This window comes from Denticeps clupeoides, chromosome 11 (genome assembly GCF_900700375.1).
Source record: "Denticeps clupeoides chromosome 11, fDenClu1.1, whole genome shotgun sequence".
NCBI lineage: Eukaryota > Metazoa > Chordata > Actinopteri > Clupeiformes > Denticipitidae > Denticeps > Denticeps clupeoides.
The window spans coordinates 20,977,057-20,995,545 of NC_041717.1; the positions used below are offsets into that span (position 1 = coordinate 20,977,057).

The window sequence follows — 18,489 nt, forward strand, 5'->3', positions numbered from 1 at the left end:
ACCCCTCATCACATAAGCAGTCGTCTGCAGAACAGGCAAGATTTGTCCCCGGGCAGCATCGACATGCACACGAACCTGAAACCCAAGCATTTCTCCCATTTCTGTACATGTGTCCACTTACAAATGTCCACTTACAAAGGTTTGGCCTGGCAGGTAAGGAAGCAGACTCATAATCAAAGGGTTGCAGGTTCAAATCCTGAACTGCCAAGGTGCCACTGAGGTGCCAGTGAGCAAAGCACCGTCCCCACACACTGCTCCCCGGGCTCCTGTCATGGTGCCTACTGCTCACTGGGGGTGATGGTTAAAAGCAGAGGACACATTTCACTGTGGCAATCACTTCACTTTCACCTACACTGCCTGTATTTGACACATGAACTGTTTCTGCTGTCCCATCTTTAAAAGAGCACAAATTGCACATATCATACACATACATACATGTAAACACGCAGTCTAAGCATTTGTTTCCTAACCCATCAATGGAAGTACACTTCAGTACACTGTGCAGAGTGCAAATTCATTTACATTTAGAGCATTTACCAGTCTACTGGATGTAAAATGATGTTTGTAAAAAGTGTAATTCTACATTATGTTATGTTATAACCAGCTTATCGCTTCATACAGGATCCCACACATTTGATAACAAACAAGACTAGATTTGTTTGGAACTTTTATTAAAAGTACAGTAATGAAGTCCTTGACAGTGGAAAGAGTCTGCAGCAATTTTGCATAGAATAACAGTGAACTAAAAGTTCATTTAATAATATTTGCAAGTGATTCCATAAAACAGCCTTTCAAAGCAATCCATTGCAATCATTAAGGCAGCACACCTTTTCAGGCATTTTATTGGCTTTCTTGAAAATATTGTGATATAATAATATATATTATGTTGAATAATAGTTCAAAAGATCATTAGCCCTTATTAAAAATGAGCTGACAGATCACGGACAGATTCAATGCCAGGAGCAGCAGAACTGTGGAGAAAAAAAAGTTATGTTCAAACAGAACTATTGTTATTAGGATTATGAAAAATAATGATGTTGGTAAATTGTATATATATTGTACCATTCTATTGGGTTAATGGTGATGCAAATGTGTTATTACACTAGGTAGACACTAGGTAGAGTCTGCTGGAGACCTGGTTTCATTGTCATGGTGCATGTTTCCCAAATGCACCGTTCACATCATGTAAATGTTCCCCAAAACTGAGATATGATACTACAGTAAAGATGTACTGGCTGCTCGCTGTGTGGTTAATATATTATATTGCAATTGTTAGTTTCCAGGTTATGGGACCACTAATGCGCTGTGACCACTTAGACCATAAGAAATTAAAATGTTACGATTGTTTTGCGTAGAAGTGAAAAAAGGAGCACAGTCCTAACATATCTGTCATGCTCATCTCACCATACAACAATTAATATTTGGGAATATATAAGTACAAAGTCCCTTGAAGCGCTGTGGGATCAGCACTCCGTTCAGACGTAATGTCTTGAGAACCTGCCCCTGCCACCCACTTCCTCTCTCAGTGACTCGTCCTGCCCGTCACCCGTCTCACGGTCACATGGGCAGGCTCTCGGGGTCACAGCTTTCAAAGTTCAGCACCCGTGTCCTGGACAGCATCAACCACATGGCCAGGGGGCTCTGGAAGTTTGATGTGCCTGTTTCCACCCAAGATCAGTTCCCCTCAGCAGTCGTCAGGAAAAAACCCCGTTCCATACTGATTAAAAACGGGACACAACTATAATATTTAGCATTTAATATTAAACGTTTGAATATGGTTGAATATATATTATGCTTATTTTTATACCTTTGTATTTAATGCTATTGTTGTATTTAATGCTACTATTTGTATTTGAATGTTACTTGTATGCACCATGAGTCTTCAATTCTCTGTATGTCCTGTACATGTGGCAGAATTGACATTAAAGTTGACTTTGACTTTGACGGTTTCGAGTTTTTGATATTTTAAGGGACTTGTGGCAATCCTAGTTTTACAATGGGGCAAAAAATGTTTGGCAGCCACTGAATGTGCAAGTTGTCCCACTTAAAAAGATAAGAGAGGTCTGTAATAGTCAAAGGTACACTTTAACTGTGAGTGACAGAATGCAAAGAAATTCCAGAAAATCACACTGTATGCTTAGAATTTTTCTCTATATGGTATCCGCTCACTCCATAAGCTAATTCATTTCAAAAGGGAGAATCAAAACATAAATTCTGACCTGACATGTTAGTGCATCTGGTGCTGTTGGATGTGATGGTAAAATCTGCCAAATGATGTAGAAGAATTCAGTCAGTAGTCAACAGATTTTGAAGAATTAACAGTTTTGTTTATGACTTGTGTTGCAGGGCGACAGTTAAACTATTCAAACTTGATCAAAGCTACAAAAGTGGGGTCATCAGGTCTCATAGAGGCCCAAAATAAAGATGAATGTACTCTGGCATGCTGCTTAAAAAGTGGCTGTCTCTACAGAAAATACAATCACATAGAAGACTGACCTGTGGTGGTGGAAGTGAATAAAGAGCTGGATTCAGTGGTGCTGTTTATGGAACTGCTGCTGGTGGCTAGAGGACCTAGAGGAATGCAGCCAATTATTAAAAAAAAAAAAAGCACACAAAAAATATCTGTTTTATAACATCTGTTATATATATGACTGACTTGTAGTGGTGGACGTGGGCAAGGAGCCGGTGCTGGATACAGCGTCAAGGTTCGTGGAATTGCTGCTGGTGGCTGACCTTGACTGTGCATTTGTTAAAGGACCTGGAGGAAAAAAAACACTGATCAGTGACCTTGTAATGTGTTTTAATGTTTTAAAAAAATTTTTTTTAATGTCTTTTAAACGACAGCCAATCAGTCAGTTTTATGCAGAGCCAACACTGCTGTAGAGTTACTAGATGCTGCATTCGATATGTTGACCTAGTGCCACATCTACACATATTTACTTAACTAATACATGATATGTGTGGTTTGGGTTCAATGGATAAATGTTTTGTTCGTTTGTATACATAAATATGTTACAAAATAATTCAACTTGTAAATGTCTAATTATTAAATCAAAACACTAATTGATTGAATTTTAGTAACATGCTGAAATGAATAAAAATTGCAGTAATCACAGTAACCGTTATTTGTCATAAAATGATTGTAATATCAAGAATCAAGGTATTTCTTTTTCAGCATTCATATAAAAAGACTGGCATCTGGTTTGGAGCGCATACCCTCAATATGCACAAAAATTAGGCACCTTTGTCTCTTACTGTACTGACTGTAACTTGCCTTTCCTCATACAAGCCACACGCTTATGGTGGCAGCGTCAATGTACGCTGCTGGTGATGGGTTTATCTCTGTCCATCTGGTCCACATTCTACATAAAATTATTCATTTATTGGATGCAGGACATGAGGACTCACCTGAGGTGGTGGACGTGGGTGAAGATGTGGTAGTGGTGCTGCTACTGGTGGTTGCAGTGGTCTGAGGTGCTGGTGCTGATGTTAGTGCTCGTACAGCTGCAGGAGGAATGGAATGCAGGAGTAATAATTTGGAATTATAATTTATTTATGTGTGAAATATTATAGACATGCTACAGGATGAATTTACATCTCAACTGAAATTTTAAAAGAATACCTAAACCACCACAGGTGTCCACAAAATCAGGGCAGCAGTCGCCTCTGTATGAACACCCCTTGTCACATAAACAGTCGTCTGCAGAACAGGCAGCATTTGTTCCCGGGCAGCAGTTCCCATAACACGAACCTGAAACTCCAGCAAATAAATACATTAAATGTGTTGATATTCCAACAGAAGAAGTAAGTAAGACATTTAATAATTCTTGATTGTGTAGCTCTGTACCTCTAGTCCCTGGGGCGTGTTTATTACAAGATTAAATTAGCTGTTATTTAAAATCATCTCATAGAAAAACCACTCTCATTAAAATTCCTATTGCATCAAAATTCAAAGTGTAGTGCTAAAGTCGTCAATATATGTCTTATTTTGTAAGTATATTTATATTTCAGTATTGTGGTTGACCTATGTATAATAATAAGAAAAAAACATTTTATTATTATTATTATTATTTATTGCTGGAAATTAGGCATGTAAGTGTAATTACCTGTAAACTGTGCTTTTGCTGTATGTAAGAGAACCGTGGTGATGAGGACAGTCCAGAACATCATCGCCTTCATGGTTATGAGCCCGTGTCTGCAAGGAATTAAATTTTTCTGTGAACATTTATACATAGAACAACTTTCTTACAAAGACACACCTAAATAAGCCACGCCTCCTGTTTAGGCAATGATGCAGTACCTCATTTTTTTTTACTTTATTATTACATGTCTGAGGATTCTACATCTTCAGTGGTAGTAGCCTAGCGGGTAACACACTCGCCTATGAACCAGAAGACCCAGGTTCAAACCCCACTTACTACCATCGTGTCCCTGAACAAGACACTTAACACTGAGTGTCTCCAGGGGGGGGGACTGTCCCTGTAACTACTGATTGAAAGTTGCTCTGGATAAGGGCGTCTGGTAAATGCTGTAAATGTAAATATAAATGTATGTCTTACATTTACAGCAGTTGGTTCATATGTAAATTTACAAAGTAAATGGTTACTTAAAGGCTACTTAAAGAAAAATTCAATATACAAGTAACACCCCAAAGATCATAATAAATATTATACATGTTTTGAGTGAGATTACAGTCTTTATACTTTTTTTAACAAATTTTAAGATTGTGGTGAACTGCTTATGCACAATTTTGAGAACTGAGCTCATATTTTCAAAACTGTTCACTCACCACAACACTGCAGTCAAGTAGCAGAACATCTCAGAATTTTAGCAAAATTAAACACTATTGTAAAACCATTTTAAATATAAACACAGTATTGTTACCATATTGAACACTTATGAAATATTATCTGTTAAATCACATTTATCATTTTTAGATTCCTAATGAAAAAAGTACACAAAATATGTTAATAAAAAAAAAGACGGTTATTTACTGCACCCACGTAAAGAATGTAGTGAAACATTTGGCCACAGAGCTTCAACAGCAATACAGGCCATGTTGTCATATGAAATTCATCGTGGGAAAAATCGTCTAAAATATCAGATCCACCCTTGAATAGATTTTCAGCATCTGAGGAATGAAATCAGACTGATCAACATCAGCCTGGTTACGTATCTTCTCCACTGCTTGGATGAGAGCTTCATAAACATTTGGCTGTACGTATGCTGAGAAAAACTGTTATCTTGGGTCGGTGGAAAATAAAGTAAATTAAATTGTGGATCGTCTTGAAATCCATTTCAGAGGAGAGGAGATCAGCGGAATGATATGTTGTCCCGGACTATTTTGCAGCAATGACATCATGAACGTGGTGTAAAAATGCTGCACCTGTTAAAAAGTGTACAAACGGCTCTTTTTTTCCTCTGTTTCTGAGCAGTGAATGTTATATTCCAGGTCAATCTAATCCCACGTCACATATTGCAGGTCCTTCAAGTCAACATCTTCAGAAGGAAGAGAATCATCGGTTTAAATGTTTTGGTAATTGTTACTTCTTTCCAGACTGAAAGCAGAGCTTCAGTTCAAACAATACATAAATATTCCAAATAATATATATTTGTGCTTTTTTCTGATTACCATTTAACTAACTAGTTTTTAAACTGCTTAAATGTATTAAACATATGAGGTGACCTATGTGGAAAGACCCCTTCCACAAAGTGTGGCAGCAGGCAGGTGTGAGTGCATCATCACGCACAGTGAGGAGAAGACTTTTGGAGGATGCCACTTCTCTCCAAGAAAAACGTCAAGGACCGACTGATCTTCTGCAAAAAGGGGACTGGGGTAGTCATTTTCTTTCCGATTGTTTGGGGCATCTGGAAAAGTGGTCGTCTGGAGAACAATCATTTTCAGTTTCCTAATGAAAAAAGTAGATAAAATATGTACGTCACAAAAAATCTGTATTTACTGCACCCACATAAAAGAAGGTACCTGGTCACAGAGATTCATCTACATCACAGGCCATGTTGTCATAGGCAAGGCATCGTGGGAAAAATCATCTAAAATATCAGACCCATCCTTGAATAGATTTTCAGCATCTGAGGAATGTAATCAGCCTGGTTACATATCTTCTCCTCTGCTTGGATGAGAGCTTCATAAACATTTGACTGTGGGTCATGCTGAGAAAACCTGCTATCTTGGGTCGGTTGAAGATAAAGACGTGTAAATTGTGGATGATCATGAAACCAGTTTCATACCAGGGGATCCCAGATTATTTAGTAGAAATGACAACATGGACTTGGTGTAAAAATGCCAGACTGAGAGATGTACTGTAAGGATCTAAGGTGGACGACTCCATTCTGTCTGATCACTGCGTTGCTCTGTGACCAAATATATTTCTTGCACATCTTTATTGTGCCGAACCCTGACTGGTGTGTCTATAATTTGTTCACCTACTGGTTGTGTGTTAAGTCTTCAGCAGTTTTGAGTGCATTATGGTGAATTTTTGGACAATTTAGGCCTGAAAGTATCAGGTATCTGGCAACGCAGCTACAGGGGCAAATCTCTTTACTTTACTTTACTTTGCAGACGCTTTTATCCAAAGGAAGACACCAGCAATTCTCATTCGGTTTCTATAGATTTTGAGTTTATAAAACTAAGAGCCCTGATGAGGCTGAACTTGTCAGAAAAAGAACATGCTCGGAAACTGTTAAGTGCTAGACGAGGAAAACGTTTTAATTTTGTGCAGTGTGTGTATGAGGTAGCTCTGCGTCAGCCATTCATACTGCTCCTGTTAAAAAGCAGAAAACATACAAATATTACCAACGGGTCATCCTGGGCGACATCAGAGGCAAACACTCATGAAGAAATGAGGAACCCTGGTAACAGAAACCACTATGGCCTTCATGTGCAAAGATCAGGAACAGTGCACACATGCAGGCAGGCATGATGTGACGGTGGGAAGGTTTATTATTCAGGGTGGGAGAAAGATGCACAGAAGAATTCTTCCAGGCAATTCCATCAATGACAATAAATCGTCCCAGATTATTTGCTCAAAATACTGAGTTTTACATAAAAAAGAGTCAAACAATGAGAAAGTAAAAAGCAGAAATCACATCACTCCTCCATTTCAATTGATCATATATCATACAGTAACTAAGATGTTTGTCATCTTCTACATTGTGCCACTACAGTCATATGGAAGAGCAACATTTTCTTTATTCCTCCGATAATGCGGCAAAATTTCAAGACATTCCTAAGACATTCTGAAAAAGTAAACATTCATATGTCATAATATTACAGATCATGTCACCATACCACCAATCTGGCAAAAAAAAAATAGGCTCGAAGCAGCAGAAGATTTGACCTAAATATGTCAAATGCAAATGACATCTACATTTGTCAAATATAGTTGAGGAAATTAACAAAATTGAGCATGAATACAAATTTCATATGTCCATCGTATATTTCATTTAATCTTTTTGATCTTTTTAATCTTCAAGGAGATGAGGCCAGTCAAGTTGGGTATTATGCGATTCAGGAGGCCCTAGAGAGAGAAGAGATGACATGACAATTTTACTCCACATTTAGGTTCAACTGTTCAGTTAAACGAAAGGGAAAAATAGACAATCTTATGAAATATCACAGACTAATGCTTCATAATCAGAATCATAACCATACAACTTGGAGGAAATTACTCATGTAATATGTGCAGTCGTAGCCAAAAGTTTTGAGAATGACACAAGCTAAGATAAGATAAGATAAGATAAAATAAGATAAGATGAACCTTTATTAGTCCCACAAGTGGTAATTTGCATATACTCCAGATTGAGTGATCCAGAAGAGTGATCAGATGAATTGCAAAGTCCTTCTTTGCCATGAAAATGAAATGAAAAAAAAAACATTACTACTGCATTTCAGCCCTGCCCCCCTGCAAAAGGACCCTGCTGAGATCATTTCGGTGATCCTCTTGTTAGGTGGTAGTAGCCTAGTGGGTAAGACACTCGTCTGTGAACCAGAAGACCCGGGTTCAAATCCCACTTACTACCATTGTGTCCCTGAGCAAGACACTTAACCTTAAGTTGCTCCAGGGAGACTGTCCCTGTAAATACTGATTGTAAATCGCTCTGGATAAGGGCGTCTGATAAATGCTGTAAATGTAAATGTAAATTAACACAAGTGAGTGTGTTGAAGAGCACAAGGCTGGCGATCATTCTGGAGATCATTCTGTCATGCTGACTGAGTTAGAATAGCAGACTGGAATGGGTCGCCATCAGTCAGGATTTGGGCCAGAAGTTGATTGACAGCCTGTCAGGGCGAATTGCAGAGGTCTTGCATAAAATTGATGTAATTGTCAGTAAAAGCCTTTGTATCTTATAAAAGGCCTGTAGTTGTACTTCAATACACCACAGAAGCAACTGACAAAAACATCTGAAAACGTAAAGAAGCAAACTTTGTGAAAACCCTTTTTTTCATTCTCAAAACCTCTGGGCACGACTGTAATGAAATGCTTCACTCACCGTTTGTGCTGCTTCAATCGCAGCATCTGTTGCGTTTGGTGGCGCGATCAATTTCACTCTCAGTTGTGCAACTATTTTGATGACATCTATAGATAAAATGCAAGGAAGATTAATCATCCAACTCAGAATGTTTCTGCAGGTTTTTTATACTCTTGACATGTTCTCTAATCTTCTCTAAATGCCTTTCATATGTCCTGCCTTTGTTCATCAGCAACCACCTGCCTGAATGCACACAGGATTTTCCACAAAAAAAGTTTTAAAGTTTTGTTGCTGAAATAATTAATCTATGTGAGGCTTTTAACCAGATTAAAACAACTGTCCTTGGACTTCCGAAGACAGGAAGTGAAGTCATCTGTGCTACTGGGAGACACAGGATAGTTTTTACTTTGGTAAACTTTGTAAATATTTAGTTGTGTCTTTTTCCACCAATAATATACATGATATATTTCATTATAGTTATCGGACACAAGAAGACTGACCTGCCAGGAGGGATTCAGCCAATCGGAGGAATAGGAGGAAATGACAGCTTTGTTTATAATTCGTAATACTTTGTGAAGCTGCTTAGACCCTACAGGCAAATTTCAGTTGTGTGTTATTTATTTGAAGTAGGCAGTGGATTTACACCAATATATCATGTCTTCGAAATACAATGATCCAGGGTGCCTTGCGATCAGTAGTTACAGGGACTGTCCACCTGGAGACAAGCAGGGTTCAGTGTCTTGCTCAGGGATAGAATGGTTTGAACCTGGGTCTTCTGGTTCATAGTCAAGTGTCTTACTCACCATCCTTATTGGATGCAGGACTTCAAAAGGACTGACCTGAGGTTGTGGACCTGGGTGAAGACGTGGTAGTGGAGACACTGTCGCTGGTGGTGGACACACTCGAGCTGGTGGAGACGCTGTCACTGATGGTGGACACACTCGAGCTGGTGGTGGAGACACTGTCTTTGGTGGTGGACACACTTGAGCTGGTGGTGGAGACACTATAGCTGGTGGTGGAGACACTGTCCTTGGTGGTGGACACACTTGAGCTGGTGGTGGAGACACTGTACCTGGTGGGGGAACTACTGCTGGTGGCTGCAGTGGGCTGAGTTGCTGGTGCAGGAGTTAGAAATTTATGCTTATTTCTGAATTTCAATAGTTTAAAAATTACTTTCTGTAATTGTAGACATGTTGCCAGATGAATTTGCATTCAAATTTAACAGAATACCTGGAGCGGCACAGGTATCCGCAAAATCTGGACAGCAGTCGTGTCTGGACGAACACCCCTCATCACATGAGCAGTCGTCTGCAGAGCAGGCGAGATTTATTCCTGGGCAGCATCGACCAGAACACGAACCTGAATATGTAAAGAAATAAAAAAATCATCCTTCATTTACACCTGGCTCTGTGGGTCCTCTCATCAGACGACTTCCTCCAAACAAGCATAACAGGGAATTTTCTATCAGTCAGTGTAGCCGTAGAACTGAATGGTGAAGAATAATACACTTACAGCATTTAGCAGACGCCTTTATCCAGAGCGACTTACAACCAGTAGTTACAGGGACAGTCCCCCCTGGAGCAACTTAGGGTTAAGTGTCTTGCTCAGGGACACGATGGTAGTAAGTGGGATTTGAACCTGGGTCTTCTGGTTCATAGGCGAGTGTGTTACCCACTAGGCTACTACCACCCACATAATACACTGTGATGCACTGGGGGTGGGTTTCCTGGGGGTCTGTGGGGCTCTGCCGGCTCTTGGAGGGGGTGGGGGGGTTGCATGCAGCGCTCCTGGGGGTGTATGTTACTGGCCTGGCTGATGGGCTGATCTGGGATGGCTTTGGGGGCCTGGGGCTCTGGGGGTGCTCTGCTTCCGGACCAGGGTCCTGGCCAGGTCTGGGGAACAGTGTGTTGCGTGATGGTGTATACCTCCATCAGAGGTGGAGGATGGACTCAACCTGGGCGTCTACTGGCTTATGTAGTCTGGGAGATGACTGAAGGTTGGGGTGAGGTTTTTCCTCTGTGGTGGGGCCACACGTTGCCCCGCGGGGCATGGTGGTACTGCTTTCAGGGACCCCAGTCGGGATGGGCCTGATCTCCCTGCCCTCTCCCTCCTATCCCCTTTTTTCCTATCCACCGGTCATAATTGAAACAAGTTAATTAAGAAAAATAAAAATATCATAATTTTATTAAAGAAATAAAAAGGCATTGAATGATGACAGCACAGATACACATACACACTGTCATGTGTTACTGACAGGCAGGAAAAAAATGGCTGTAAAGTTTTCGGGGGGCGGGGGGGACAAGCTGCTTTAAAACATGCTTTTTTTACACTCATGCTGCATCAAAATGATCCGAATCCAAAGCATAGGAGTAAAAAATTGTTTGAAATGTATAGAAGCCTTTGTATGTACATGGAGAGACGAGAACATTTGCTACATAAACATTTTTACGGGAGGACAGAAACGAAAATTCTGGTTGTAGCTACAAATGCTCATAATATGAATTATTGCCTATTGCTGGAAATGATGTGAATTGTTGCCATGTAAGTGTAACTAGTTACCTGTAAACGGTGCTTTTGCTGCGTGTAAGAGAAGCGTGGTGATGAGGACAGTCCAGAACATCGTCTCCTTCATGGTTATGAGAGGAATCGAACCTTTTACTCGTACCACTACTTCCTCCTGATTCGGTAAATGATCCCGGGATTTGAATAAGAGTAGAACGGCCGGTGTCCACCGTCCAAAGCAAGTTGTTCCTACACGTGCAGCATTCCCGTCGCTTTAATACGAGGAAAGGCCCCAACCGTGCATTCAGTTGTGCCTGTGAATCGAGGAACTGAAGTAACGTAAAATTCCAGTCTTTACACACCCACAACAGTGCAGCTGCATGGCACAAACACAGACGACGAGTTGCCAAAACACACCGTCATCCTTCCTCTGCAAAATTCGACCCTAGTCAGTCTGCGCGCTCTCCCAGACACATAAAATCGTGAAGTCGTTTTTAATGCAGGTTAAAACAGGTTTTCTCCGTCTGCATGTGTCACTGAACTCACAACTAATTGAAGTAAAAGGCGATGCAAACTGGGTCCTGCCATTGGACAGAAGGGACCGTCCTGCCGTGAGAACTGGCTCACGACGCTGACCCATGGCAGTCCACAGTTTCGAGCGGATTGTGGTGACCCTCTGACCCACTGCCTGTGGTGCAGCACTGATAAAATCTTTTATCCTAAAATCATTACAGTTAAATGAAATAAATACCGACAGAGTGCGACTTTGTTTTTAACACCCGGCCTGAGCGGTGGACGTTATCTGGCTGATCGGTCTGGTCCCGCATCACACATTACAGGTCCAGCGAGTCAAGGTCTCCAGGGATCAAAACAAACAGTGGCGTACCAGGGCCCACTTGTTCAAACCATTTAATCTGGATGAAGAATAATCTGGATCTCGGAATCCCAGGATCTGGTAATTCAGTTTACTTCTATGATGGTTTTTCAAAGCAAACACTGGATTTGATCACTGCTGTCTATCAAATGCAGAAATAATACTATTTCAAAATCCGGTTTAGTAGTGTTTAAAACGGATCCCACAGTGTAGCCTACTGGCTATATAAAGGACAACAGGCAAAGTATCACAAAACAGCCGGATTCTCGCATTGAAACAGAATAAAATTTCACTGCCACTGTACAAAATCCGAAAACACGTGTAAATCATCAGCAATCATGCCTTTTCTCGTCAATTTTACTTTATTTGTGCTGAGATTGGGATTTTCCTGAGTTTTCTGGACCAAATGTGTCCAATTTCACACACAAACATTTGAACAACAAAGTGGAGGTTTGATCCAGAATAAAAGAGAGATTGGATTAGGTGATCTGATCTGTTTTCAGAATCCCTCTTTTTCCTTTGTACAACCCATTTTCAAGATTAAGAGTTAAACTGTATTCGTTCAGAAAATAAATACTCAAATTTTAGGACGTCCTTTTCATATTTCATTTAATCAATCAAGTAATTTTATTTCTAAACCACCAAAGTGCTGTACAGAGTTCAATTCAAGGCATAGTTAAAATGACCCAGGATATAATTACAGTTAATAAACTACGTAAAACAGGACATAAATATCTAAAGAAATTATAAAAATGTTAATAGTTAAAAAGCCAAGGAAAAAAAAGATGAGTTTTAAGAGAACTCTGCCTAACTTGCAATGGCAATGCATTCCATGATCTCGGGCCTGCGGTGGCTAAAGCGCGGCCACCCCTCAGCTTTCTCCTTGTTTCAGGAACAAGTAGGACTGAATGATCAGTAAAGTAAAGTGAAGTGATTGTCACATGTGATACAGCACACGGTGCACACAGTGAAATTTGTCCTCTGCATTTAACCCATCACCCTGAGTGAGCAGTGGGCAGCCATGACAGGTGCCCGGGGAGCAGTGTGTGGGGACGGTGCTTTGCTCAGTGGCACCTCAGTGGTACCTTGACGGATCGGGATTCGAACCGTCAACCTTCTGATTACGAGGCCGCTTCCTTAACCGCTAGGCCACCACTGCCCCAGATCAGATGACCTAAGGGCGCGTGAAGGAGTGTAGGGCTGGATCAAATCAGATAGATACTGATGATCAAGGCCATTCAGACATTTAAAAGTTAACAGAAGTGGATTGGGTCCCAGTGCAAGGAAGTTAAGACCGGGGTGATGTGCTCATATTTCTTGGTGCTGGTTAAATTTTCGACCAGTTGTAGTCGATCTAGAGATCTCTGATTTACCCCAGCATTGCAGTGGTCTAAATGAGATGGGATAAAAGCATGGATTCAAATTTCAAAGTGGAAATGGGAGCAGAGCTGTTTAACTTTGATAGCTGTCTCTATTGGAAGAAGCTAGCTTTTAGTACTGAGCTGATCTGTGCTTCGAATTTCAACTCGGAGTCGAATTTTACTCCCAAATGTTTGGCAGAGTCTGCTAAGTATGGGTTCAGGAAACAAGGTCAGCAGTTCGAACATCACTTCAGTTCGAACATCACTACCTCTGTCTTTTTTCATTGAAATGTAAACAATTCTAGGGCACGTCCCTGAATACCCAGCAACATAAGCGAGACAAAAGAAACTGATGGTCCACAGTGTCGAAGGCAGCCATTAGGCCCAACAGTTCCAATGTGACACAGTGGCCAGAGTCACATTTCACCGTGTCACCGGTGTATCACACCAGTCATGTGTATCACAATGACAATCACTTTTCATTTTAAAGCCTGATTGTAACTCCTCAAGAGTGTTATGATCATTCAAAAATGCTTTCACTTGATAATACGTCTCCGTAATTGAGAAGGACAAGACTGAACACTGTTACATGAAGAGATGAGATCAAATAAAGTAGGAGTGTTGTTGGTCGGAAAAACTATCCCCTTTTTCCATAGTGTGCATATAAGGTGCCTCATATAAATTTCTCATGAAATATATATTTCTCATATATATTTACATTTACATTTACATTTACAGCATTTATCAGACGCCCTTATCCAGAGCGACTTACAATCAGTAGTTACAGGGGACAGTCTCCCTGGAGCAATTTAGGGTTAAGTGTCTTGCTCAGGGACACAATGGTAGTAAGTGGGATTTGAACCCGGGTCTTCTGGTTCATAGGCGAGTGTGTTACCCACTAGGCTACCACCACCCTATTTCTCATATAAAATAGAGATGTCAACCATTTAAAACATAAAAAGACTCTAACATAATTTTTTTTTTAAATACAATATCTGTTTGTTTTAATAGTTAATAGTTAAAAATTAAATATCTATTCTGAATCATCCACACATCGTTACATCTGTAAATAAACATTTGGAGTGGAGTTATTAAAAGTGATATGCATCAAACCATGAAATCACTTCCATTCTCCTCTTTCACCCTGATCTGTTCACTGGCAGCTCTGGTGGCTCTAAACCATGAACCAAGTCACAGAGCTCATCCACATGCAACACATTTTTGGGCATTTTGGTGGGCTTTTATTAAAATTGTATTTCAGTGAGGCTAAGAACCTAAACTGTGAGTGGCACATGTTCAGTTCATCCCCAGTAGAGGGTGAACATCCCCTTATTTTGATCCAATGACACTCCCTGGCACCTTAAACATTATTTCACATTTTCAATTCAGCCACTTATTTTGGTTTAACTTATTCTATTTTTAAATGTATGGGAACATGGCCAAAGAGCCGCTGGATGGCGCCATTTCCCCCTCCTGTCCTGTTAATTGCAAGCCCAGTGTGTGTCATTTTGGCCACCCTGTCGTTTTGCAGTCTTGGTCGATCCAATGTCCTGTGATGAACTGTACTGTTGTGTGCGACCTGTCATTTCTACCTGCTACTTTCTGTTGGCCATCATGCAGTTTTGTTTCAGTTACTTCAACAATAAAAGAAAGTTGTCATGCACCTGCATCTCCAGTTTTTCATAGAGTGACAACTATATTAACATTAAATACATATAAATTGTTAAAATCGTTCTATTTATGTAAATGATTCTTTTAAATCACTTACAGAATTGACATTTTCCAATGTAAAGGGAAAAAAAACAAGCAAGAATTATGGCAGATCTTACAGTGCACATTATTTCTCATATTGAACACACAATAGTGAAATATTAAAGGAATTATTAAATCACACATATTATGAAATATTTAATTTTTAATTATCTGCTTACATACAGTTGTGGCCAAACATTTTGTGAATGACACAAATACTGGTTTTCACAAATTTTGCTGCTTCCGATGGCCTGCAGTGGTGGCCTAGTGGTTAAGGAAGCGGCCCTGTAATCAGAAGGTTGCTGGTTTGAATCCCGATCTGCCAAGGTACCACTGAGGTGCCACTGAGCAAAGCACCGTCCCCACACACTGCTCCCCGGGCGCCTGTCATGGAGTGCATCTGCACATACAGTGAGGTGAAGGATTTTGGTTTGGAGGATGTCCTGGTGTCAAGAAGGGCAGCAAAGAAAATATCCAGGACAGACTGATATTCTGCAAAAAGTGCAGGGATTGGACTGCTGAGGACTGGGATACATTTATACTAATAATCAAAGGTGCACACAATCAGGTAATCAGGAGCCAAAAATACAGAGAACACAAACTCCAGACCAGGAACAGGGAACACTTCTCAGGAAATGTCAGGAAACTGTGACAAAAGCACAAAAATAAGGCATCTTTCAATTCTCTGTACTTCAGACAAGCCACTCACAAAACGGTAGAGAGTAGAGTTGAGTGGAGTTTTTCATTCACAAATGCACAGGCAAAAGTAAATCATATTGTAAACCTACTCTAAGAAGTAAATGTAACCAAATAAAAGTATCTTGTTATTACCCACCTCTGCATAAATGATAATAAAAGAGAAATACTCGCCACTAATTTACGCACGAAGTAGCTCAACACTACGTAACATAAAAAAGAACACAGAACCAAAGGTGTGCCGTGACGGCAGCGACATTGGACCGCTTTGTTCTCAGAACACGCAAAAGCTTTGACAATTATTGTTGTGAAGAAGGTAAAGCAAACATACAGAAACCGGTTTTGTCAGAACTTATCTCATGCGAATTCTAAAAATGGAGCCGCGTGCATGCTGCATGTTACGTTCGTATACACAATGGTGGAATCACAGTTATGTAACTGGGCGACACCCAGGCACCGACTCGACTGCAACTGCATGAGAATAAAGAACCTTCACATCACACATAATGGATCCTGGACCTCATAAAAAAGGAGGAACTAATGTGTGGCATAACAGACCAGGGTCATGGTGACTGACGATGGAGAAGAACTGGAAACGTGATGCAGGCAACAACACCAGGCAGAGGGGAAAAGCTGGACACAGCACCAAAATCCGAGTTGCTGAAGCACCACCTGGTCTGGAATGTTTCATCTTTGTATCTTCCAACATACACCATGACCTCTCACCTTTCCCTCATTCCTCATGTGTCTAAGGGGGAAAATGTAGTATTTTTTTAAACAAATGCTACTATTTTATTTATAGAGTATAATCAGAGTAATTCTATGAAATGCAATTTTTGAATTATGTTAGAAGCTGAACTAGACATGCCCTAAAACGTCATGATTAATGATAATCTTGCAGTGATACCTAGTCTAGTCATAAAGACATTCACAATAACATCGTATAATATTTTATTTGAGTGGTGACTAACATTAGTAACAGTTAAATTCCTGTTCATATCTTATTGTAGTAAAAGATCTAAAAAGTGTTGCTTATAATCACCAACCTATATAATTGTGAAGCTATATGTAAATAATTAAGATTAAATGGCAAACTCATTTATAGAATTTGGACATTTTCCATGTGAATGTAACCAAAAAACCACCAGACAGAATTATAGCGGTTCTTACTGAGCACTTTATTTCTCATGTTGTACACACATTGTACAGTGAAATAAGGACATTATTTGTGCAAGTATTTATTTTTATTTATAATTATCTGCTTACATATATAGCGGAAATACAACTGTAGAGACGAGAGGGAGATCAGGCACCCCACCCAGGCTCCAACCCGGTAAAAGCAGGGACCCCAGGGCAGGGGGACCCCTGTGTGAAGGACCCTTGTGCCGGGTGCAGCAGTGGTTTCCAGGATGGGTGGGGTTACCGCTCTCTCCCTAATCTCACCAGGTACAGCTGGGTTGGGTAGAACAGTGAGGAGCGAGAGGCTAAAAACACCACAGCCTCAGTAAATCAGGCCCCAGAGAGGATTAAAGATACAACATCCAGGCAAATCCCTTCATTTTCTCGTTCGTATGAATACAGTATATCACGATTAACCATGGAAACGGGACCATTTGCCAGAAATCAGCGCATGCAGAGAAGCCGGTCAATGAGCAAAGATGAGCTGCTGCAGGACAGACAGGCTCAACGAGGCAACCAGCAGCATTGTGGAGAAAGCCATGGAGGGACCGGCCGCGAAGATGCTATCATATCTGCAACAAAACATTTCAGGACAGGAATAAATTATTGCATATTACATTTGTACTGAATAACAGAGGTGAAAAATATATCTTTTACCTAAAAATATATTTTTTACCTATTACCTTATTTTGTTCAAGCATAATATTCTATAATTGGTCGATAGACCTGATTGTTTGCAAGTGTACATCACTACATTTTACGTCTTCAGGATATGTACAAATTAACAATTTGAAACTGAATGTGGCTGCTTGCTGATTAAAGTGAAGTGAGCACAGCACATGATGCACAATTTGTCCTCTGCATTTAACCATCACCCTTTGTGAGCAGTGGGCAGCCATGACAGGCGCCCGGGGAGCAGTGTGTGGGGACGGTACTTTGCTCAGTGGCACCTCAGTGGCACTTTGGCAGATTGGGATTTAAATCGGCAACCTTCTGATTACGGGGCCGCTTCCTTAACCGCTAGGCCTCCACTGCCCCATGATCTAACTACCCATCCAGCCCTTTTTATATGGAACGCAATTAACCAGAATTTGTTTTATCAAAGTTTAAAAAGGGGAGGAGTCTGTAGGTATGATTAACACCTCACACTCGGCGTCCTCATTCTGGATTATTTAAACCCCCTCAGGTCAATACGTCTTGTTCTCTACACTAATAAATACCAAACCCACTCCCAACAACACCAACATGCAGGTTATTAGCATTTTAATACAAACGTTCTCATGAACATGACATTAACAAGTGAACTGATTGTCATTGTGATACACAGCACAGAACCCAGTGACACGATGCTTTTTACCATCATGCCACCACTGCCCCAGGTAACACATGAAAATATCTCCCTAGGTGTGATTTTTGTATTGCTTTTGGAAACATTACCTGTATTCATATGGCACATTCACTGAAAAAAAAAGAGTTATATAGTAAAGATTAAGACATTTGTAAATTGTGAAGTGTTAGTGTTTAGGCAGGCAATGCATTCTCAGCATCATGGGAAAATAAGTGAGACATGTACCATCAAAGAGGGGCTCATTCGTGGTGTTAAAAAGACCTGGAAGCTCGGACACATTTTGCAGG

General features: G+C 40.4%; 1 protein-coding gene across 1 annotated transcript; it reads right to left on the bottom strand.

Moving 5' to 3' along the window:
• Positions 1 to 7,034: 7,034 nt before the first annotated feature.
• LOC114799977 (cell wall integrity and stress response component 3-like) lies at positions 7,035 to 11,303 on the bottom strand. The gene is made up of 5 exons (XM_028997006.1): positions 11,050 to 11,303; positions 9,721 to 9,849; positions 9,330 to 9,605; positions 8,512 to 8,597; positions 7,035 to 7,538 (listed from the first exon to the last, which is right to left on the bottom strand). Exons 1-5 carry the CDS (start codon positions 11,120 to 11,122, stop codon positions 7,461 to 7,463), a joined length of 642 nt encoding a protein of 213 aa, XP_028852839.1. The 5' UTR covers positions 11,123 to 11,303; the 3' UTR covers positions 7,035 to 7,460.
• Positions 11,304 to 18,489: the final 7,186 nt, after the last annotated feature.